This window comes from Pantherophis guttatus, chromosome 5 (assembly GCF_059756535.1).
Source record: "Pantherophis guttatus breed Tessera chromosome 5, ASM5975653v1, whole genome shotgun sequence".
NCBI lineage: Eukaryota > Metazoa > Chordata > Lepidosauria > Squamata > Colubridae > Pantherophis > Pantherophis guttatus.
The window spans coordinates 33,421,797-33,446,234 of record NC_142067.1 but is presented as its reverse complement, the minus strand read 5'-3'; the positions used below and the strand labels follow the sequence as shown (position 1 = coordinate 33,446,234).

General features: G+C 35.9%; 2 protein-coding genes across 7 annotated transcripts in view; one reads left to right on the top strand and one right to left on the bottom strand.

The window, feature by feature from the left end:
- Positions 1-267: 267 nt before the first annotated feature.
- LOC117662904 (putative protein ARB2BP) lies at positions 268-5,761 on the bottom strand. Of its 3 annotated transcripts, none has more exons than XM_034412624.3 (3): positions 5,325-5,761; positions 2,382-2,505; positions 268-1,596 (listed from the first exon to the last, which is right to left on the bottom strand). In XM_034412624.3, exons 2-3 carry the CDS (start codon positions 2,385-2,387, stop codon positions 547-549), a joined length of 1,056 nt encoding a protein of 351 aa, XP_034268515.1. In that variant the 5' UTR covers positions 2,388-2,505; positions 5,325-5,761; the 3' UTR covers positions 268-546. The 3 variants fall into 3 exon arrangements, with proteins under 3 accessions (XP_034268515.1, XP_087751006.1, XP_087751007.1); XM_087894880.1 differs by having other exon boundaries at positions 5,234-5,432; XM_087894881.1 differs by lacking the exon at positions 5,325-5,761 and having other exon boundaries at positions 2,382-2,521.
- The window catches only part of SENP7 (SUMO specific peptidase 7), a 41,944-nt gene continuing 23,014 nt past the window's right edge, over positions 5,509-24,438 (top strand). For 2 of the 4 annotated variants that reach the window (XR_015734410.1, XM_034412560.3), the window contains exons 1-6: positions 5,509-5,620; positions 11,264-11,310; positions 11,616-11,723; positions 14,682-14,761; positions 20,431-20,628; positions 21,756-21,953. Coding sequence is in view for 3 of the 4 variants with exons in the window: in XM_034412560.3 (XP_034268451.1) it covers positions 11,272-11,310; positions 11,616-11,723; positions 14,682-14,761; positions 20,431-20,628; positions 21,756-21,953 (623 nt within the window). In the remaining variant the exon portion in view is untranslated. The remainder of the gene's footprint in view (positions 5,621-11,263; positions 11,311-11,615; positions 11,724-14,681; positions 14,762-20,430; positions 20,629-21,755; positions 21,954-24,438) is intronic. The other 2 variants (XM_034412576.3, XM_034412585.3) reach the window with 2 other exon arrangements.

Below are 24,438 nucleotides of genomic sequence, written 5' to 3'. Positions count from 1 at the left end.
ATTAACAGTAAATAAGATCAATCTAATTTGATGTGACTGTCAAATAAATATAATTTTATACAGTAATTTTTGTGAAATGTTCAATATTTCTATGCTGATTTGAATGTATACTATACATGTACTCTGAAGTTTAAAACATTCAGAATTATGCTAATTTGAAATACAAGTAATTGACTAATATTTCAAACAAGATTTTAAACCTATTTCTGATATGTTTATCCTATTTACATTTTCATTGTTTTGCTGATGGTTAAGATTAAATGACAGTTTTTAAAAAGCTTTGTCAAAGAATATATTTGTAAGACATTGAAAGAAAAAATTGTCACTAAATTACAAATTTGTACAAAGTATCCTTTCAACAACTAAAATAAAGCCTGACCATGGAATTCAAAATTGCACCTTACATAACATAATATCTGCTTCAGCCAAGGGGGAAGAAAAGAAATAATATATTAAATAAAATAGTTTATCTTAAGAGTGTGCCTAGGCATTTGCATCAAATACCATTTTTTTTCTGACAGAAGAAACTATGAAAAACATATATTCTTAATTTTTTTTCATGGCATTTTTGCTCCTTGTTGCAATAGGTGATCGACTGAAATTGTCTTTATTACTAGTTTTCAGTGCATTCTTTAGATACTTGAAGATGGACTGCAGGCTAGAGGATGGAGCCATATTGTACTTTTCAGATCCGGTGGAGACTATAGGACAATCCATTTTCATAAGGTAGCCTACTGACCTATCTATAGGATTACTATTTGATACCCACTCTTGACAGTGCTTCCATATCCATGTTTGTACGTCAGAATTGCCTTGTGTCTGATGTTTCATGTGATGTTTAGAGTCAATAAGTGCAACAGCATACACTTTGTTCATCACTTCCAAAGTTCTTTGCATGAGTAAGTTGATAAAAATCAATCCCCCATAGCCATGGGCAACGAAGGCCACATTTTTAGATGAAGTCTTTGAAATGAAGTGATCCCAAACATAGATTGTATGTTCTTCGGGGTTACTGCTGTTTCTCTTTGGGACTGCCCATGATAAATTTAGAGGACAAATAGCATCATTTTCTAAAAGGCTTAAACATTCTGGTTCTATTTTCAGATCTACAAAATTGTCATTAGGATTTAAAACAATCACTCCCCAAGAGCACTGTAGAGCCATTGTAATGAAAGGTATCTGAGATCCATGTTGAAGGCCATCATGTATTATTGAACTTTGTGTCCACTGGCCTGCACGAAATGTCCCCTGATCTTGAAGAAGAACAAGTAAAGTTGAACTATTTGTCAATGCATTCTCACTCATGAAAAAGAAACTATGAATTTTACTGTCTGCCGTGCATGTTGGGATGTAAATCTTCTGCAGACTGCAAACTTTTTCAAGGAGCTCATAAACATACTGAGTTATTAACTGTCCAATAATTTGGTAACGTTTGTGATTATCTTTATATGAATTCTGATAATTATAAACAAAAGGTTCATTAGTGTCTACATGCTTAAGATCACCATTTTTGTTAAAGTCGTATTTAAATTTTTCTGGGCACTCCAAATTATCTATTAGTTTCCTGAAGCTCACATCTTCAATCATTTGTAGCCACTATGAATAAAGAAATTATGTTAAAACATATTTTACTTCTTAAAAGTTTTCAAGTTTCTCTAACAGTTTTATAAAAAACATGTATCTTTATTAAAAACACAATATTGTTTTTCATATATTGTCATAAAGCAGTAACATTGTATTAGAACTATAACCTCTAGGAATCTGATTATGAAACATCTGAAAAGTAATACTTCAATCATATTGACCCAAGGGGAGGAGTTAAGCAAGAAATTGCCACTCATCTTCCACTGAAATCAGCATGACTAAGAAATACATACAGTATCTTTGGCTAGAGCCTACTGTTTATTTCTGCCCTTTCTACTTCAAGAAACTCAAAGAAAGAGATACTTTCAGTTGGCCAGACCTAAATGCATTAGGTTTCAGATGTAACATCATATATTACTAGTGTTATCACACTGAAGATGATACCTTGTTGGGTAATGAAATGCCTACCAGCAAACAATCAAGCTCAGAGAGTATAATAAAATAACCTTTTACTCTAAATTAAAACAAAAACAACATATAAACAATATACATACTAAACAATCCAAGAAACACTAAAATTATGTAACAAAATAACCTATTTTAAGTTTAAATATAATGCTTAAAAGTATCCAATATAGAATATCAATACTAATAGAAACACCCAATATTTCTATAGTCATAACAAATCTAATTATCAAATATATCAAATTATATTATCAAATATATTTTAGTTGCTAGTCTGCTCTAACACATACACAATTTGCATAACATTAAATGTATGTGCAAACCATACTTACACTCATCTTGTATGAATGATGCAAAGACTTCTGGATACTTTTATCTGCTATGCTTCAGGAACCTCTTTAAATAGACCCAGAGTGATGAGTTGTAGAACTCTGTTGTTTTCCAATACTATTTTGGCTGTAGTGACAGAAGCTATTATAGTTTTTTACATTGGTGTTCCTTTTTAAAATCAAAATACATTTTTTAAATCTGTATAATATGCTTACACTTGAAAATAGTGTTACACTGAAGTAGACTTAAAATTGTATTGTTAAAATTGTATTGAGACAATTATTTTTATCTGCCTCATGTTTAAAATATAATTGCACTAGAAATTTTTATACCACTCTTTTGTTAACTGAACTATTGTATTTGCCAGCTTTGTTGAAAGACAAAAATGTACTTTAACAATTAATAAAAATGTAAACTCTTGCCTACATTTATCTATTATTTTTAATGTATTTTATGTACAGTAGATATCTGTGGAGATTCTCAGTCATCCAGGTCATGGTTGTCCCAAAGGTGCTTTTTCAAGAGGCAACTAGACTTCCTTGTTTTTCTTTGAATACGTTTGGCTTCTCATCGAAGAAGCTTCTTCAGTTCTGACTGGATGGTGGGGAATGAAAGGATTTATATTCCTTGCAGAAAGCTGGTCATTTGCATTCTTGGATGAGAAGCAAAATGTTTTCAAAGAAAAACAAGAAAGTCCAATTGCCTCTTGATAAAACATCTTTGGGACAATCACGAACTGAATGACTAAGAATCTCCACAAACATTTAGCTATGCACTTTGGAATGAACACCCGTGTATAGTGTGGGACTATGAATGAATTCCAGAAAAATTGCAGACTCAGGAACCATTTGTGCTTCAGTTTGAGATTGAGACAACACAGACTCAACCCCAACAGCCTGCACCTGTGTTCAACAGTGAAGAGACACAGGGCAGAAAACATTCTACAGAAAACACAACTCCACAACATAGTCCTTTCAGCAATTCCAAGAAGGCTCCACCCCATTGCACTACTCAGGTGACAGACAAACCTCCAAGTGGCCTCAATGACTCTCTAAAAGAATGCAAATGACCAGCTGTCTGCAAGGAATATAAATCCTTCCATTCCCCAACATCCAGTCAGAGTTGAAGAAGTTTCTTGGATGAGAAGCAAAACATCTTCAAAGGAAAACAAAGCCCAGTTGCCTCTTAAAAAAGCACCTTTGGGATATTTTACATAGAGCATTTCATGAGTACTTCTGAATTATGGGATATAAATCTATATGTATCTAAAATATGTATCTAAATACATCTATCTAGGAAAGATATGGATATTTGAAGAATGAATGTGCACAATTTAGACTTGTTTATAATTGCTAAGAAAATTATACCTTCCAGGACAGTGAATAAAGGCATTGGGGAAAAAATCTAGAGCCAGCCTTAAGAGACTGCACAACTAGCTGAAAAGTGCAACCAAATCACTTCAGTGATAATAATTATTAAATCTGGAAAAATAACTTACAATAGTGGGATTTTAAAAGTTTGAGGAAAGTTGAGTGCTTTTATGGGTTACTTTATTTTATAATTGCTTTGGCTCACAAAGGGAAGAATGCAAAAGGTCATCTTCCATTTACAGGTTTTCCATTTCTAATTTATTTCTTATATTTTTTTCCTTTCCACTAAAAATCTTTTTAGCAATAATAGATTAGCTAAACAATAATTTTCCCATTAGTGTTTTACAGTGACATCTCACTATTGTTATGGAGCAATAATGCCTCTCTTCATTACAATTGCCTCAGTACAGCAATAATTGGATAAATTTCTAGTGAGACTAAAGCCCATTTATCAGTAATATCAAAGTCTATCCCTCTAGAAGCACCAGAATTAGAGATTTTAACAGCAGATGTTCTAGATTCATTTCTGGTAAAAGATAGGTTATTTCTTGCAAAAGTACTGTACTGATTGCCTTGATTTGCATTTTTACCAACTCATATTTACAAGAACAGTCTATAAGACAGTGGTTGCTTTTCCTGAAGAAAACCAACATGAATAAAGCACAGTTTAATGGGATTCTGGGTTGAAGGTAATATTATTCTCTCTTTTATATATATATATATATATATATATATATATATATATATATATATATATATATATATATATATATGTATATGTATATGTATATGTATATGTATATGTATATGTATATGTATATGTATATGTATATGTATATGTATATGTATATGTATATGTATATGTATATGTATATATATGTGTGTATATATATATATATATATAATTTGTTTCTCATAAACATATTTAAGTGTACAATCTCTTATCCATAATTAATCATTAATCATTCATCTTATCCTTTAACTTTCATTTTTATCTGTTCCGGGCGGCTCTTTTACCATTTCCTCTTCTTTGTTTTACCATAACCTTTCCTCTTCTTCTTCCCTTCTCCCTTCCTTCTTCTGTCCCTTTCTACTTTCTTCATTCCTCCCCTTCTACTTCCCTTCCCCTTCCCCACTCCTCTCTTCTTCCTCCCTTTCTAACCCTCTCCAGGTAATAATATTCTCAAAGGAAGAGCAATAGCTAATTCTTAGGCTCAACTATTTTCTAAGCTTAATTCAATCTTTTGAACCACAATTCTATACACACACGTCTCTGTAAAGCGCACTAAATATAATTTACTCTCAAGTTGACAAGACCTTCACGACTCATTTACAGAACGCCTCTACTCCACTTGCAGGTCATACAAAGTCGCTTGGTTTTTAGACTGGCATTGCAGAGGAGCTTATTTTCCACTCCACGGCTCATGTGGGCTTTTCAGCTATTTTTTTTCCCCCAACTTTCTCTGTAACGGATTTAATCCCACCTTTCAATTCTCCTTAATTGAAAATCATTTTAAAATAAGCCAGGATTGAATTCCGGTTTTGGCGAAGTGCAAAACGATTTACACTACGTACGTAGAGATGGCAGAGAGCGAGCGCCTACGCGAAGCGCTCTGCAACGCAAAAACATCACTGCAGCCCCCCGGATGCTCCAGGACCCATCTGGACGAGCCCCGACTGGCCAGCAGCCTCTAGCGACGGCTTTCAACCCCGCGCAACGATTTTTCACGGCCACATTGCTCCGAAGGGCGGCGCCTCTACCGGAAGTGGGCGCGAAATGCTACGCTAGGCGGCGCAACAATCTGCCGGTGGCGATCCGAATCAACAAAGGCGAGCGCAGTTGGAGGGGTAGCGGGGCTTCATCGGATCAGGTGAGAGGAAAAAGCAACATCGACGGGGTGGTCGATGGTGGATCGAGCTGTTTCAGGGTTTCCTTTGCCTGGAGCAAGAATCGCGGGCCTTTCCTTCGGGAGGAAGGTGGCTTCTGCGGGGGGAGCGTTGGAGGAAGCTCCGCGGAGGGCTTTTAAAGCGTTTGGCAGGGCAAAATGGTGCGCCCCTTAAACGGCGAGGTGGGCAGGCTAATAGCGCCTGTCCCTTGGTGGATAAATGGCAACTACAGTGCGGTTACTGCCGTGTTTTTTTTTTTATGGGCACGAATCCCGTTCTGTTCCTTCCGGATCCCAGTTCGGATGTTTGTGCATTTGCTTTTATTCAGAAAGAAACGCACATCCCCGAGGAACACAAGCGCACGGTTTTATTACATTATAGGTATATGTGGCTGCCGTTAGTCTCGCCCTCTTCGTTTCCTTAGCTTAGGACCTTAGGCGATTCAGTTTTTTTTAATAAGGGACTCCGTGTCAGTGGCTGCAGTGAACGCAGAATTTTTAACAGGTTCTTTATTCTGTCAACAGTTGGCGTGAGTTAGACCTTGTGTTTTTGATGCGTGGATATTATCCCCCATCTGGCATTATATAAAAGGGTAGAACAAAATAACTGAACGTTAACACCCTGGGCCATGAAATGCAAGAAGTACACTCTGGTGGTGCTGTGCAAGTTTCACATCGAGTTAACTAGCAACTGCATGTCTTTTTAATTGCCTGTATAGATGCAAATGTTGTATTTTGCAAATATTTCTTTGTTACATGCTAAATGTTCCTTTAGCAATACTTAAGGATAATAATTGTATTCACCGATATTAATCTTGTGTGTCACTTGCTTTTTCCCCCAAATATTTGTCAGTATGAAGGATATTAACTTTTTTCCTCTTTGATTAGGCATGTGCTGACAATGCTACTCTATAGAATAATTTTTTTCCATATGATGCTTGAAAGGTATCATCTTGCAGAAATTCCACCAAACTAAAAGTAATCTTTTTATTACAGTATGTCATAAGGAAAGTGTGGGAAGCCCCTCCCCTGAAGAATGAAATATTTTGGGGAATATTAAAAGGGAAGGATAGAATAGTTCCCCTAAAGGAGAAATGGAAAAAACCCTTAAGGGAGGCAGAAACCAGCCCCAGTTTCTCTGCCCCAAGCAGAAACTGAGAAGGCCAGTTTATAGAAATGCAGATTCAGAAAGACTGGGTCAGGCAGAAATTTCAGATAAGCAACACACTAAGGAACACAATCAAGCCAAAGTTGACAAAATTAGCTCAGACAAACACTTAGGATTCGCATTTCCCCTTTTGCTTATAGAGCATGGGTGTCAAACTTGCTGCGTCATGTTGCCATCACATGACATTTTTTCACTTTGTGGAGCTGGGGTGGGTGTGGCCTGTGCATGATGCATCTGGCCCGTGGGCTGCCAGTTTGACACCCCTTCTATAGAGCCAGCCATGACCCCTACATGACCTCATAGGAATCCAGAAGGTATAAAACCCACTCACTCTAAACTCCATTTTGTCAGCTGTCCCAGAATCACATGTGGTTGGTGGTTCTCTTCATCAATAAAGGGAACCTTTCTTTCCAATCTGCCTCTAGCCTCCATTTTATTTCCATTGCCTTTCTCCCGACTTGGAACTGGAACTGGATGTTTCTTCCAACGAAAGGTTTACTACATAATCTTGTATATCTAAGTGAATACTCAATTCCGTTGACTATTAGAGCAGGATATAAGCCTGTCTAAATGAATGAATGAATGGCTGTCATCAGCTCTTTTTGGAACCATACATTTAATAAATATATTTAGGGAGAGTTTCTCAGGCTCATGGCTTCTGGTGTGCTATACTTCACCTGTCATAATTTAAACTCCAGTTATTCATCAATTATAAAATATCTTAAGAATTAAACCATATGTCAGGAGTAATGTACTATATATTACTATATTAGATAGAGAGAGAAAAATAGAGAGAGATATTGTATATATACTAAAATATATATACTATATATTTTATCTTCCTACAAGGTGACGACAATTGCATCTCACTTTAACCTATTTTTCAACTGCTGGCCTGAGACACTGGTTTGCATACTATACTGTGTTTGATTAGGTTTAGCATAACACACAGACAACAAATAAAGCAGTAATTCAGGCTGAGCCCTTTCTTAATTCAGTTTAAAATTATGATTTGTAAAAGTTTATTTACCATAATCATGGTTCTGTTATTCAAACCAATAGAAAAAAAGGGAAACCTCAACTTTCTTTTACTCACACAAACACCCTGAGATATGCAAGGAATGAAATAAGGACATTGAATGAGTAGTTGAAATGTTCAATCCTTTCCCCATGCAAGATAGCTTTCTAAACATTTTTAAATAAAACATTAATTTAAAAAATATTAAAAGAATAACTAGTGTGGCATCTATAGGTAGCGAGGCTTGACTTAACATCTAGATAGAATCATTTGGACAATAAAAGTACTTCGTTCTCTCTTGCTCTTTGTTGTAGAAAGCTTTATTATTTTAATTGACCATAATTTGCTTATTAAATCAAATCAGCAAACATAATTTGCATGTATGTATAAGCTAAAGGTAAAAGGAGAGCTTAATTACTCTTTTTTTCTTCAAATTTGATTCCATCTCAGCTTTAATTCTGTCATATATTCAGACATAGAATATTAATTAAATCTGCTAAGCTTAAGGCATGAATTGAATGACTTCCTTCCTGCTAGAAAATGTTTTTACAGTGAAAAGAGATGTATCTCTTTATTTGTCTTTCTGACTCTGGAAACAGTTACTAGAGTTTATTTGCTTAAGTTGTTACTAGTTCTGCTGATCAAAAAGCTGCAATGATTTATCTGTACTTAGAGACAATTACAATTTCATTTGCCTTTTGTTTAAGCAGAAAAAAAGGTACTTATGAAATAATAACAACGCTGGATATTGGGTTAAAACAGAGGATCATTATACATTGATAGAACATAGAATCATAGGGCTGGAAGAGACCTCATAGGTCTTCTAGTCCAATGCTCTGCTCATGGCAAGAGCTTCATACTATCCGTGTCAAATAATTGTCCAGTCTATTTTTGAAAAGCTCCAGTGATGGAGCACCCACAACACTGGGAGGCAAGGTATTCCATTGCTTAACTGTTCTTGCTTCAGAAAATTTCTCCTTACTTCTAGGTTGGGTCTGTCTTTAATAAGCTTCCACCAGGGGTGGGTTCCACTTACCTTTACTACCAGTTCGGAGCGGGAGCGCACACACACGTTCACTTTACTTGCAGGCTTCTGTGCATGCGCGGATCACCCATGATGATATTGTGGTGGGTGGGCGGAAGCTCCCCTGGTTTTACTACTGGTTCTATAGAACCAGACCGAACTGAGAGCAACCCACCACTGGCTTTCACCCATACTTCTTCTCCTGTCCTCTGGTGCTACAGAGAGTAAGTCAATTGTCTCTTCTCTATGACAGCCCGTCAAGTACCATCAAGAAATATCCAGTTCACACAAGTAGCACTTGAGAGGGATTTATTATGTTTATTTCACAAGTAATTGCTGTATAGCATTCCCCAAAACGCCATGTCAATTTCCCACAATTTGTAGCGACCTCAGTGACGAGACATCTTCTAACAAAGGCAACAGTTTATCAATAGAGTGTGGCTAATGGAGGGAACAGTGAGGTGGCTGGCTGGTCACGCAAGCTTGAAGCAAAGGAAGGAAAATTGACAGCAAGCAAAGCAAAAAGGATGCCAACAGTTTGGCTTCAGTGGTTCTGAAGGACAATGAAGCAAAGAGCAGGTCTCCCCAAGAAAGTCAAAGTCCAAACATGAGTCCCAGGAACATGCATGAATCGTGGCACAGGAACAAAGCACTGGGATGAAGCAAAGGAGCAAGGCAAGAAGCTGAAGATGTCACACTGAAAAAACAAAACAATTGTCTCTGACAACCACCCAACTCCCTCTGCCTGCTTAAATCAACCTAACTGGTGCTTCTTAGGAGGGGTAAGGTTGCCTCCTCTTGGGTAGCCTCTCCAAGCTCTGCTGAGTCTGCTGTGCCTCTCGGTGTTCAGCTCTTCTCATCTGTGGATTGGGCAGGGGTGGAAACTCTTTTTTCATCAGAATTGTGTCTTATCAGCTGGCCTTGTCACAGATCACTGTTCCAAGCTGACTGGTGGCAGTCATGCATCTCCATCTCCTGCTTGCGTGGACATCTGACTGTCCAGACAGTCACTTGCCCACTTCCCAATGTTTCCAGGAATGCCTTCCTTTCAGCCACTGAGCTCCAAAACCACCTGATACGCCACATTGCTCCTTTTTGATGACCCCCAACCTGGCTCATCTTCCTCATCAGAATCGTTATCTGGCAGACTCTTCACACTTTCTCTTTGATAGGCTGGACATTCCTAGCTCGTATGATATAGCCTCCAGACCCTTTATTATCTTTGTTGCTGTTCTCTGCACTCTTTCCAGGGTCTCAACATCTTTTTTTGTATAGTGGTAATCACAACTACACATAGTATTCTAAGTGTAGCCTCACTAGTGTGGTATAAAGCCATACTACCACTTCTCATAATCTTGATGCTACAGACAAGTCACTCCTAGTTACTATTAATTAATGTTCATTTTATCTGTGATTAAAAACTGTACAGCAGTGCATGTCACTTCTTGGCATAAAAAGTCATGGTCACTGAGTAACACCAGTATCACTCATTTAGTTGTCTTCTTTCTGAAAACCCATTTGGATGACCAAATTTATAGAATTTGTAAGTCATTTTGTTTTAGTTTCAAACTTTAAAAATTTATAAAACAGATTTTATCAGTAGCAAATTTGAAGTCACAAGTTTAAAAACTTTAAAGAGCAGGTAAAATGTGTGATTTACAAAGACTAAGAACCAGTAAAATAGCAGAAATAAGATTGATTAAATATATCTATGGCAAGGTTAGAGCCACTTTGGTGTAATGAATAAGATATCAGGCTAGAAACCAGGAGACACTGAGTTCTGGTCCCCTCTGGATACGGAGCCAGCTGGGTGAGTTTGAGCCAGTCACTTTGTTTCAGTCATAGGAAGAGGCAATGGCAAACTACCTCTGGAAAACCTTGCCAAGAAAACTGCAGGGGCTTATCCAGGCGAAGAATCAGACACAATTGAATGGAAGGAAAAAAATAGCAAGGATGACAGTAAATGTTAAAATGTACATAATATGAGACCTAGGAGAATAAAAATGCCTTTGCTTGGCATGGCACCAGAAATATCATGCTGTAATTCACATTTGCCTTACAAGGGACAATGTTGCTGATTTAGATTGTTGGTATTATGGCAAGTGATGATCTGAACTGAACCTAGAAACACGATGAGAACCATTGAAGAAATTTGTTTATCAGTGCAATTTAAATAAGTCTCTCTATATTATATCTTGATAAGCTTATGATCTGCAGTTACCGTGGAGCTATAAACTGTTTTAGAAAAAAAGTAATCATTAGAGAAGGCTACTAATTCACAAGAGGTAAACATCCTTTAACATGTGGGAAATAGATAATGTCTCCTACCATTACTGTGTGAATCTTAATTAGTTCTTTTTGGAAGTGCTAATTATGACCCAATACATAAAGGTGTTGTTTTCTGTCTGTCTTATGCAGCCGTAACTATGGAAGGATCTGGAAAACCATCTTCATACCCCAAAAATGTAAGTTTTCATTGAGTTTAGCAATATGGTACATCACATAGGATGGAAAATAAATGCATGGAAAATAAATAACAATTGGTGAATTATTTACTACATAATAATGCAAGGAGAATAGTAATGTCGCTGTTTAAGGCAAATTAAAATTCTATATATAATGAATATTCTGAAATGTGTACTGACTTTGTAAACGATATATTACTCTATATGTAATCCCTTGCAGCAAGTTTGTCCTTTAATCTTTTTTCTTCTTATGATGTTACATTTTTTTCTTTTGATCTACAACTGTGAATGCAATTTTTTATCAGTATCGAATACCAAAGAAAGGATCAAACACACAGCCAGATGATGAGCATATTCAATCTCCATTGTCAAGATTTGAAGTAATTCACCAATGGCAAAATTCATTTCAAGCGGTAAATAATAGCCTTTTCCTTTTCCACTGTTTTGGAGAATTTAAGTACTACTCTTGGATAAGTTTATTAGCCATATTCTTCAAATTAGATATTCTATAATGACTTAAAAGATGTAATTGTATAACCTTATAATTGTGTGTAATGTTTGGTATTCAAGAAGAGACCAGTTATTCAAGAGAATAACTTGAGGTGTTGGAAGCACTGATACATCCAAATGTTGTAAACTTGGAAAAAATTGTAACATGTAAAGATATTCTGAATGAGAAAGGGAAACTTAAAACTAAACAGGAACTACAAAACCAAGGGATAGACCTAGCATGGTGGCTACACCTGCAAATATAGTCGAGATATCAGAAAGAGGCAAAGACATATGATTTCTTTAAAAAGCCAACAATACTTGATCGGATACTATTAGCAATGGAAGAGAATAACTTGAGGTGCTTATTTTCAGATAAACCTGGAACTTAAATTCATGGTTTTAGAACTGACCTTAACTTTATAGTTCCAGAACAGCATATCCAAATAAATGCCCTTCAATCCTCATAATTGCCATTATAGCCAATGTGAACATTCACAGGAAGCAGGTTGTCAATCCTTCAGCTTTTATTCTTTAGGAATATAATAGAACAATTCTGTTTTGTCTCTCTGCTGTTTAACAGCTACATGAGCTGGTTGAGTTGATCAGGTATTTTCAGCTGTGCCTGATCAGTGTAGAGATGATCCTTAGTTAAAAATTACTCATTTAAAGACTGTTTGAATTTGTGACAGGGCTGAATGAGTTGTACTTATGACCAGTCCTTGAAGTTCCAGGTGCCGCAGTGCCTTTATGGTCACATGATCACAATCCAGGCTTTCAGCAATGGGCCTGGATTTTCCACCATTCCAATAGTTACATATTGCAATTTGTAACCTTCCCTGCCAACTTCCTATGAGCAAAGTCAAAGTGGAAGCCAGCAGAAAACTGGAAGTCATGGTCATGTGAGGTACTTACTTAATGGACCACATGGTCCCACAAATGGGGACTGCCAGAATTGCTGTTGCTAAGCAGTGTGGTACTGTGATTTCACACTTTATAACTGCATCACTTAGTGATGGAAATTCCAGTTCCAATTATTGTCATTAAGGAAGGAATACCTGTACTTATTAAACTCACCATCTGTCCATTCAACTGATACCAAGAAAGTTAAGAAAATCCTGAATCCCAATACAGACAAAATTTAGGTCCTAGTCCATTGAATGGTGTACCATTCCTGGAGAGATTAAATAAAATGTTAACATGTCCTCTTGTTTTAACTGATGTAGGGTACAACCTATAGGTGAAATGCACTGAATATCAATGCTTCTCCATGCCCCACTGCAGGATGCTCAACAACCTACTTTGATCACGTCCCTATGCATTTAACTTATGTTGTGCATAGATTTTCATTAGGTCTGAGTATCTGCTCATTATATTTAGATGAATTTGGAGGGAATTCTGCTAAGAGTGACAGATGTATCCATTTTAGGTTTTATTGACTGTGATACCTTAAGCACTGTTAGAAGAGGAATGGCTGTATTTAATTTGACAACTTTGTCTATCTCTACTGATAGACCATGAGAATTAGTACCGTGTTTTTTGGACTATGATACGCACCGGAGTATAAGACGCACCTAACTTTTTGAGGGAGGAAAACAAGAAAAAAGCTCTGCTTTTGCCCATTCACTGCCATCCGTTTGCTGCCACTGTGGCCCATTTGGAGCGGCCCCTTCACCACCGCTGCGGCCCATTCGCTGTGGTCTGTTCACCTCTGGCACAACCTGTGTGGCACGTTTGCCACTAGCACGGCCCATTTGGGGAGGCCTGTTTGCCGCGGCCTGTTTGCCACGACCTGTTTGCCACTGCTGCGACCTGTTTGCCGCAGCCATTCACCACGGCACATTTGCCACTGCCCGTTTGGCACAGCCTGTTCACCGTCGTGGCAGCCCATTCACTGTGGCCCATTTGCCACGGCCTGTTCACCACCAGTGCGGCCTGTTCGTCATGGCCCATTTGCCATGGCTTGTTCACCGCTGTCCATTTGCCACCAGTGCGGCCCATTTGGCACGACCCATTTGCCGCCACCAATCCTCGCCACCTGGAACCGGCTGAAAATGTGACGTGTGAAGGCCAAAAATGTGATGCGCGGAGGCCAAAAACAGCTGAAGGATGGGGGCCAGTGGGTGGGCGGGGCTTCGGCAACATTCAGTGTATAAGACACACCACAATTTTCACCCCCTTTTAGGGGAGGAAGTGCCTCTTATATTCCAAAAAGTACTCTAATTTGCCAGTTTTATTTTGGATAATTGGATATCTTTAATTATAATCAAAATTCTATTGGCTTAAATTGAGGTTAGGTAGATTCACTTAGAGCAAGTTGTTAATTATTAGAGGATTTCTTGATTAAAAGTGAATAAGGGCATGTTGTTATGCAAAAAAAGCTTCTGCTTTGCTTGTTGGTGGATATTTACTTTGCATTTGAATGTGATTCTACTACAATAATTCAAACTTCCTGATTTGATGTGGGAATGAAAATATGAAATTCAGTTCTCCAGGGCTTATAGTCTGTCAACCAATCAATCAGAATATAGCTGGAAGGAACCTTGGAAGTGTTTTAGTCCAACCCCCTGCTCAAGCAGGAGATCCTATACCATTTCAGTGATGAAGCACCCACAACTTCTGAAGGCAAGCTGTTCCATTGGTTAATTGTCCTCACTGTTAGGAAGTTTCTGATCCATTACTTGATTAGTTTCCATCCATTGGAAATGGAAATTATACTTGTACAATCAAATGATTATTCAGCACCGTGTTTATTAGACAAAAATGTTGTATATCAATTTATCTTACATGTTTGGTGATTTTTCAAAATGTATCTTGTGTTCAGTTTTCTTGAAACATTTTTACATGTTTTGAAACATTATCTCTTACCATCCCTATTTCAGTGGGCATCAGAATCAAGGAATAAAAGGATTCAGTCAAACTGGAAGAAGAAAAGCATTGGTGATGAAAGATCAGTATTGGGGTGAGCAGATGATTTTTCATAAATCCATGTCATAATCTGTTACTGTACATTCTCGTGGATAAGCCCATCTGCAGATAATCTGATCCTCAAATTTTTAATGAAACTACTATGAAAAATGTTCTATCAGTGATAAGCCCAGCCAGACCTTGAAATTTTCATGTGTTTTAATTTTCACAGTTGGCTTATCCATGAGTTAGTTTAGTCCGTGAGATGAGCCAACTACCTGTGGATGAGTTTATTTACAAGTACATAGAGGTACTTTTAAAATGTATTACTGTTCTGTACTGTTCGGAGTCACAACAATTACCATATATACTCACTCATAAGCCCATTTGAAGGTAAGCCAAAACCGATTTTGCGGGTGTATTTTACAACCTACAATTCTCAGCTTGCCCTCCAGTATGTACATTACTTCCAGTGGATAAGGCCTATGAAGTATTGATGCCTTATTTGTAATATAATAGATATATTGTAAAAAAGTAACTGTCACTGACAAAAATGGACTTAACATCTGTTTTCTCTCACATTTAAAAAAAAAAAAGTCTGATGTGACATGTATGCATCATCTGAAAAAATATTTTTTCCCTGAGCAGATTAATATTGAAGTATACTGTAAAACTATAGTTTTATTGGGTTAAAATATGTATCAGATTGCAACTTGAATCAGCTGTATATATGTCTATTTAGACAACTGTTCTATTAGTTTACCTGCTTTCTATTAAATTCGTATTACCATGAAGTCTAAACTTGTGGTGAGTTAGGCGGCAAACAAATTTAATTAAAAAATTTGTTAATTAATTAATAAATAAATCATTTTGTTTTTATCTATACTGAAATGAGGTACAACAGTACCAAAACAGATCCTGAAATCAGTAATAAACAAGGTAGTATATTAAAATCATAAGTGTTTAGCAGCTGCCAGTTTGGATTACAACTCCCTGTCAGTGGAGATTTTCTGAAACTTTTGAAGAAAAGATATGCAAATACTAGAAGAAGGAGGTCTTTCTAGTTCCAAAACTTTTTTTCTCCTTTTAGTAAGCCATGCAAGCTGTTCCTCATTTCTGATCTAATATCTACAAGAATAAGTAAACTACGTCCTTCTGCTTTGTTAACAATACAGTATTTCTAAAAATTGGCTTCTTTGAAATGGAGTTCAATTCCCATAACTCCCAAATGCTGGCTGGGGAATTCTGGGAGTTAAAGTCTGTATATTTTAAAGTTGCCATAGTTGCAAAATACTGATTTAAACTGAAAGCTTCCAGCAGTGAATGAGAAAAAGTGAGAGGGAAAGAGAGAGCCTCAAAGAAGGGAAGGAATCTTTAACTTCTCTTATACTTTGGAAAACCGAGCAATCTGGCCTTGCAAATATTATTAATACTATGTACTGCAAAATAACATAAAATTAAAACCACAGCAGAGTTAACATATTAATGTGCGGCCAGCAACAGCTCCCCATCGCCCGGTGCGTTCCCAAAGAGAGGGCCTACTCGGGGTGCTGTCGGCCAGTCAGTGTCGACTGGCGACCCCTAGGGTGCAGGCCTTTTCTGTGAGCGCACCTACCCTCTGGAATCAGCTCCCCCTGGAGCTCCGGATGGCCCCCGACCTTCGCTCTTTCCGCCGTGAACTAAAAATGTGGCTATTTCGCCTGGCTGGCCTGGACTGATGGGGGTTTTTTAAATGGATTTTAATTGATTTTAGGGTTTTTATGTGTAATTTTTAACTCGGAATTTTTGTTTTATTTTTCTGTTTTATTGTTGTGAGCCTCCCTGAGTCCTCTCAGAGAAAGGGTGGCATATAAGTCTAAACAAACAAACAAACAAATAAATAAATATTATTGAAAATCCTAAGAGAATTAAAATATTTTTCTGGGACTAATAAAATATTAAGGACATGCCAGGTACACATTATTGGTTAGAGAATTGCAACATTGGGGCACTATGATTGAAAAAGCATATTCTTGAGTAATCTCAGTAAGAGGGAACCTATGGAGCAGATCCTTGAAAGGCTACATACAGTGTGGGTCAGAACATGGGAAGGAGCATTTGTTCATATATGGGGGTCCCAAGCCATGAAGAGTTTTATAGTTAAAACTAGCACTTTGAACTGGGATCAAATGTAATTTGGAGCCAGTGAAGATCATAACAAACTGATAGGTGTTCTTATCACCCAATTTCAGGCAATACTCTTGATACAACATTTTGTACTAACTGAAATGTTAAAACTCTTAAACATCTTGCAGTAATCTAAAGGTTACGAGGGCATGGACAACGAAAACAAGGCTGCAGAGTTCACTTTTGTTTTTAAAGACAAGAATAGTTTCAGAATCAGTCTGGAGCTGTGAAACTGATCCTTGGGAGAAGGAGGGTAGAAGTTCCATCCAGAACACTCACCTGGACAGATAAATGAACCATTAGTAGCCTCTCTGCCTCAGCTAATATCGGTTTAGATTTGTTAAACATCATCCGTTTGTTAAACATAGAGCCGAGGTGGCACAGTGGTTAGAGTGCAGTACTGCAGGCTACTTCAGCTGATTGTTAGCTGCAGTTCAGCAGTTCAAATCTCACCGGCTCAAGGTTGACTTAACCTTCCATCCTTCTGAGATGGGTAAAATGAGGACCCAGATTGTTGGGGGCAATATGCTGACTCTGTAAACTGCTTAGAGAGGGCTGTAAAAGCACTATAAAGCGGTATATAAGTCTAAGTGCTATTGCTATTGCTATTGCCCATTATCATGAACAGGGAGTTCAGCAATTCTACTGTTTCATCTGAATCTCATGAAAAAGAAATATTGAGTTAGCATACCAGTAGACTTTGTTCTAAATCTCCAATTTTATCTCAGTCAGGAACTTTTCAGTTGTAGGCAATAGCTTTTGTCACATTTCCATTAACTTTTAGAGCAGTGTTTCTCAACCTTGACGGCTGGACGATGTGTGGACTTCAACACCCTGCTGGCTGGGGAATTCTCGGAGTTGAAGTTCACACATCGCCCAGCGGCCAAGGTTGAGAAACAGTATTTTAGAGGAACTTGGGAACTGCATTCTAGGTTTTGAGGGACCTATGTGGCCATGTTAAATACGGTCACTCATACCCTCATCACTTCACGCCTGGACTACTGTAATGATCTCTACATGGGGCTCCCCTTGAGGAGCACCCGGAGGCTCAGGCTGGTCCAGAATGTGGCCGCGCGTGTAGTTAGGGGAGCAGCATGGCGCTCCCATGTGGCTCCCCTCCTGCGCGAGCTGCACTGGCTCCTGGTGGTCTTCCGGATGCGCTTCAAGGTCTTGGTTACCACCTTTAGAGCGCTCCATGGCTTAGGACCGGGGTACTTACGAGACCGCCTTCTGCCACCAATAGCCTCTCACTGCCCAGTACGCTCCCATAGAGAGGGGCTTCTCAGGGTGCCATCAGCCAAACAGTGTTGACTGGCGGCCCCCAGGGGAGAGCCTTTTCTGTGAGGGCACCCACCATCTGGAACGAGCTCCCCCCGGAGATACAGAAGATCCCGGATCTGCACACTTTCCGCCGTGCCCTCAAAACATTCCTGTTTCAGCAGGCCGGCCTGGCCTAACTTTCCCTTTATATTGCTTTTGATTTTGTTTTAAACTGGGATGTCTTGAATTATCTAGGACCAGAGTGTTTAGTATATTTTAATTGGTTTTTTAACGTTTGTATTACATGTATTTTTATCTTTCGCTGTTCACCGCCCTGAGTCTCTCGGGAATAGGGCGGTATATAAATTAAATTAAATTAAATTAAATTAAATTAAATTAAATTAAATTAAATTAAATTAAATTAAATTAAATTAAATTAAATTAAATTAAATTAAATTAAATTAAATTAAATTAAATTAAATTAAATTAAATTAAATTAAATTAAATTAAATTAAATTAAATTAAATTAAATTAAATTAAATTAAATTAAATTAAATTAAATTAAATTAAATTAAATTAAATTAAATTTTAAATTAAATTAAATTAAATTAAATTAAATAAATTAAATTAAATTAAATTAAATTAAATTAAATTAAATTAAATTAAATTATTAAATTAAATAAAAATTAAATTAAATTATTAAATTAAATTAAATTATTAAATTAAATTAAATTAAATTAAATTAAATAATTAAATAAAATAAAATAAAATAAATTAAATAAATGTGATTCAAGTTATCCACCCTTTCGTTAAGCTTTGCACAGAGATACTAATGATATTTTTATTTTATACTTTTTAGTTACTGTTGTAGATAATAAGACTAGTATTAGTATTTCATTTTTCGTTGGCTGATGTCTCTGCTGACAAGGGAAATATTATATAGCTGGTTTTAATGGAATTACACAAAGCAGTCAAAAGAGGTAACTTGCAATGTGCAGGAGCATTTATGAAAATACTTCTTCAGATTCTTAAAGCAGAAACTTTTTGCAAGGTTCAATTGCTTACAACTGCTTTGGATGCTACACCCATCTATATCTATAGAGTGCATTCAAGGCTACTCTCTGAATTTTTGCACAGCCCTAACAGTAATCAAGGCCCTTGGAAATCTGATTTCTTAATTTTTTTCCCCATGATGTAGTTTTTCAATTCAGTCTGCTGGCAAGATGGACTTCACAGAGTAACAAACTAGAAAATACTTGGGACTAGCGGCTCTTTATTGTAATACCAATAATTGTTTGTCCTAGTACAATATTAATCCTTTGAAAAAGATACGTAGTGCACAAAGCATCTTTCTAAATTATTAATGTTGATGAATCTTTTTCCAGACTTGCACATGTATTTCAAAAAGTACTTTTAAGAGTTTTTGCTGTGTCTTTTATGCCCAGCTGCTTTGCTTTCCTTTTGCCCAAATGTGTAAAATATATAAACCAAAATTTGATTTTATCACATCTACCCTAAGTGTTCTCTATTTGCTGATTTGATTTTAGCGGAATTATATCCTATAACAAAAATCTGTAGGATTTGTTAATATGCTTTGATCACAAAGATCATAGATATGTCTAGTTATTGGCTTGGGCTTTGTTATGTGTAAAATTCTTAACTTCTAGAGTTTGAAATTTATTTCTGGATTACAATTCTAAATTGTTGAATGCATGCCAGTTCAGTACTACTAAACAGCCCTAATTAACCAACTGAATTTCTGAATTGAATTGAAAAAGACCAAGAGCGAAGACTAAGCTAATGTCAGAACTGAACCAAGAAGATACATCTGTAATTAAGTGGAAATTCTGATTCAAATTTTGGATAGTTCCTTCTCTTTCCAGTTTTAGTTACTGGATTTTCATTGTTATTCTGTGACCATTTCTATATTGACAACTTGTAGAGTTAGATCATGGATATTCCTACAGTAATTTCAGAATCTTTCAAACAAGACATCCAATTCTGCCATTTAGGCACAATGACAATGGCTGCGTACTATCACAAAATATGTTTCTAATGCAAACCTTGGTAAAGATTTCAGTCATTACTGATGCGAAGACAAAGAAGACTACAATGGCCAAGCAAATGTATAGCAAATAAAGCTGTGTCAAAGAGGAAAATGTAGAAGCAATTTCCTTCTGTGGAGTAGAATAAATATCCTTAGCTGAAATCATTTGGATTATGAAGGACACTTGGTTGAATTCATGTATCCTAATTCAACTTCCTTATTTGCTATCATTATTATTACATGTATGGCAGGCAACCCAAAGTTATCTTGACGAATGTCCTGAAGACGGAATTAGGAAGAAAATATATAAAGACGCAGTTTGTAACTGATGCTAATTTATCTCATGCTATCAAGTTGCAGTCAAATCAACAAACCTCATCGTCTGTTGACACTCTAGAGATATGGCACATATTAAATCCTCTTCACCAATCCCTCTTTTTATCAGAAAGGTATGTCTTATTAAGTCTGTCTTAGACATAACACATGTTATTAAAATAATTGTATGCAATTGTGTCTCATGAATAAGCATTCCACAGTACATTTTATTCTCTTTTAATATCTTCACTAACGCTTCCTAGGCATCCATGTAATTTCCATTTAGAATTGTTTCATTTGATAGGGAATTTGTAAAGTTACATCTCTTTGACAGTTCATATCTGGGAAGAATTGATTTAAGCTTAACATCTGGAAGGCAATTCAGTTTCTTTTCCCTCTTCCCCCCTCCACAACTGTTTTTCCTTTAATCTTTTTCTTGAGTGTTCATTAAACTAGTTCTTCAATTCTATTTCCAAAGAAGACATTAAGAATAGCAGCATGCTTCTTCCTTTGTAGATTCCTTGACGTTACATAGAACTTTAGCATCCAAGCAGAAGACTTTTTTTAAAAAAAACATTGAAAATGCAGAATCTGCAAATACCTTTTTGGCAATCAACAGATGTCTTACTGCACATTGGCATTGTGCAACAGATCCCTTTAATACGCCAAACCTTCCCTTCCACTTTCTCCTTCCCATGGTAATTTTACCATAATATATGATTCTAAACTGAACAGTCAAATTTGAAAACATGTTCTTCTTTAGGAATACTTTCTATAGATAATCCTACAGAGTTCAGAAAGAAATAAGTATGTGTTTGTATGTCTGTATTATTGCAAATATTTCTTGTAATTTAAAAGACTAGTCAATAGCTTACTAAATTGATGGCAATTTAATTAGGATTTTTCTGTTGACCTTTTATATTCATTTGAGAGTAAGGTTTGATTATGATGAACATTTTTCTCTGTTCAAAGTTGATTTTCTGATTTTATTTACTGCATTGCAATGCATGCTTATTTTTTTTTATGATGCTGATACCAGTGTCAATAGAAAGTCAATGAAATCATCAATAGCATTTTTAACTGATCATATCTGAATTTTCCTTTGGGAATACTTCACTTACTTTCTGTTATCTCTTTTCATTCATTTTTGAACATTTTGGGGGGAGCTATGATAAATGAAAATTTGAGATTATTTAGACAGTTACAATATAATAATTCATCATTTCGATGCATTGAAGATTATTAATTATTATATGTATAGCAGGCAACCTAAAGTTATCTTGACGAATATTCTGAGGACAAAAACAGGAAGACAATATATGCAAAGGCAACTTTTAACTGATGCTAAATTATCTGATGCTAACAAGCTGCAATCAGATGAACAACCCTCCTTATCTATTTCCAGCCTAAAATCATGTCAAACAATAAGTCCTCAACAAAGCTGTATTTGGCCTAAAAGGTATGTCATTCAAAACAGTATTTTAATGATTGTGTTCCTCTTTATCACTAAAAATAGAGTTTCAAACTAATGCATATAGGAGTATATATTTGAAGCCACAGTTAAACAACAAAACACAAATTATGCATGAGTTCATCTAGAACAAGTTCATGCATGCTTTATGTATTAATTTATATGTAGAAAATAATTTTAGTTATATTGCAGCCTTCATATGTGCTTATGAGGACAACTGTATGCTCATTGAGCTTTTTTTGCAGTTTAGTGGTTTGACTTTAAAGGGTGCATTGACGCATTTGCTCTGTGGATGACATAGGAAATCATTGGAAAAGATAAACAATTTATATAGACTGAAAATTCCATTATAATATATTCTACTGGGAGGACTTCCATGTTGAAAAACCTAATTTTCTTAATAGATTCATGTTTTAACATTGAAATACATTGGAAATTTCAAACTTTATTAAAAAAATAAGGCCTGAATTCAAAACATTTTTTGGAGATAAAAACAAGTAGCTAATTTTAATATATTAAGACTATAGAATTTGAATTGTCATTTTTTTTTTCTGTATAACTTCTTTGTCTTCTAGGAAGAGATACTGTATTTTTCATCTTATAAAAGATATATTTTAATGAGGGTTCTAAATACTGATGGATTACAATTGTTGAGGTGTTTTCAAATATTTTTAAACTATTATCTGAGTAATATATACTTGTTCTAGGATTTGAATTAAATGGAATTATTTTTAATTGTACCACTATCTTAAAAATGTCTTATTTTTCTTAGGATTAGAATTTTTTTTATTTTGAATATAAACAAGCCTATTCAATGTATACTTCAAACAGTTTTCATAGTTTTTCAGTGTCTCATGTGGTTCTGACAAAATGTATACAATAAAACAACAATATCGAACTGGTAAAGAGTCAGTTTTAATAAGTTTATTTAAGGCTATTCCTTTTTCTAATGTTATTTTGTTTCTACAGAATTATTGTAATAACTTTATTCTCTCATTATAAGAAATAGCTCTTGTGAGTTATGTCCCTAACCCATTTCCTTAAAAGTACCTGTACTATGATGCGGATAATAAGCAAATTATTTATAAAAATGTAATAAGTTATTGCATTCTATTATTTAATTAGTTTTAGGCCTAGCTTTGTGTGGCATAGAATAAGTAATATGTTCCAATATACCCGAGTAATTACATTTTTTATAGTTCAAAACTTCTGAACTTTTTACAAAAGTAATTCCATATAAAGTAGATTATGGTAACATGACCTGAAAATAAATGAAGATGCAATCTGATATGTTCTGCATGGAGCTTTTTCCATTTAGAGATGATGATGGTGGTGGTGATGATGATGATAGGCTTTCTTCAGGTTGTTAGTCCCAGGAAATTGAACAGTTTCCTTTATTTCCAAATATCAGTAGTAAAGTAAAATAAATTGTTCCTCAACAAATTCATTTTTTCACTTCTAGTTTTCTGAATGGAGGGCTTGGTGGCATCAACATCAACATCAACATAATCATAATCATCAACATCATCATAATCACCATTGCCATTATTGTTAAGCTGATTTGATTTGAGGTTTAGGATTTCCTCCCAAGGGCCTTCAATCCTGTGAACTATTTGTAGTCTTGAACAACTGAGATACTGGTTTACCATTTCACTGAGAGTTTGATTTGTGGATTTTTATATCAGTAAAGAAAGTGTGTATCAAATTTTGATCGATACTCTATATAATCTTGTAATTATAAGAGTCTATAATCCTGTGGGTCTGGAACAATTTAGAAATGGAAATTCAAGTTTGGATTCTATTCATACATGTCAACCAGGCTCCAAGTTTTCTCATTTGAACACTGAGAAAACTTTATCTCAGAAAATCCCTTAAAATTTACTGAAGGGAATTTACTAAAGTCCCTTCAGTAAATCACCCTGGGCATGACAGGGTGATTTACTGAATCCCAGGTCCTGCATTTCCTGCTACTGTGTCAGCCTACAAATATGCCATCCCCACTACCTATGATTCGTCTAACACTGATACTGATCTAAAGTTGATTTCCAAATACTGTCAGCAATAGGGAAGATTTTTTTAAAAAGCCATAAAAAATAAAACACAGTGTTTAGTGCTCCGATCATCTATAGCCAATAGAGCTGTAAGGTTTATCAAACAGGATTGCTTTCTCTGGATATTGAATTATTACTATTGGCAGTTTTATTTAGATCTGGTTGGAGGAATATATATTAATTTAGCAAAACTCTTTTAGCTATAACATACATATGGTAATTGGCTCAAAAGTGAAGCAGGATTAAGCAGGGCCTGGCTAGTATATGAATAAGTGATTATTTTTATGATTTGATTTATAGACAAGATTGAAAAGCAAAAATCAACCCCAAGAAAGCACGGGGAATCTATCTTAATACTGTTGCAAATAAAACTTCAGGGATATGACCTGACAATCATTAGGGATTGAGCCAAATTCAGGAAT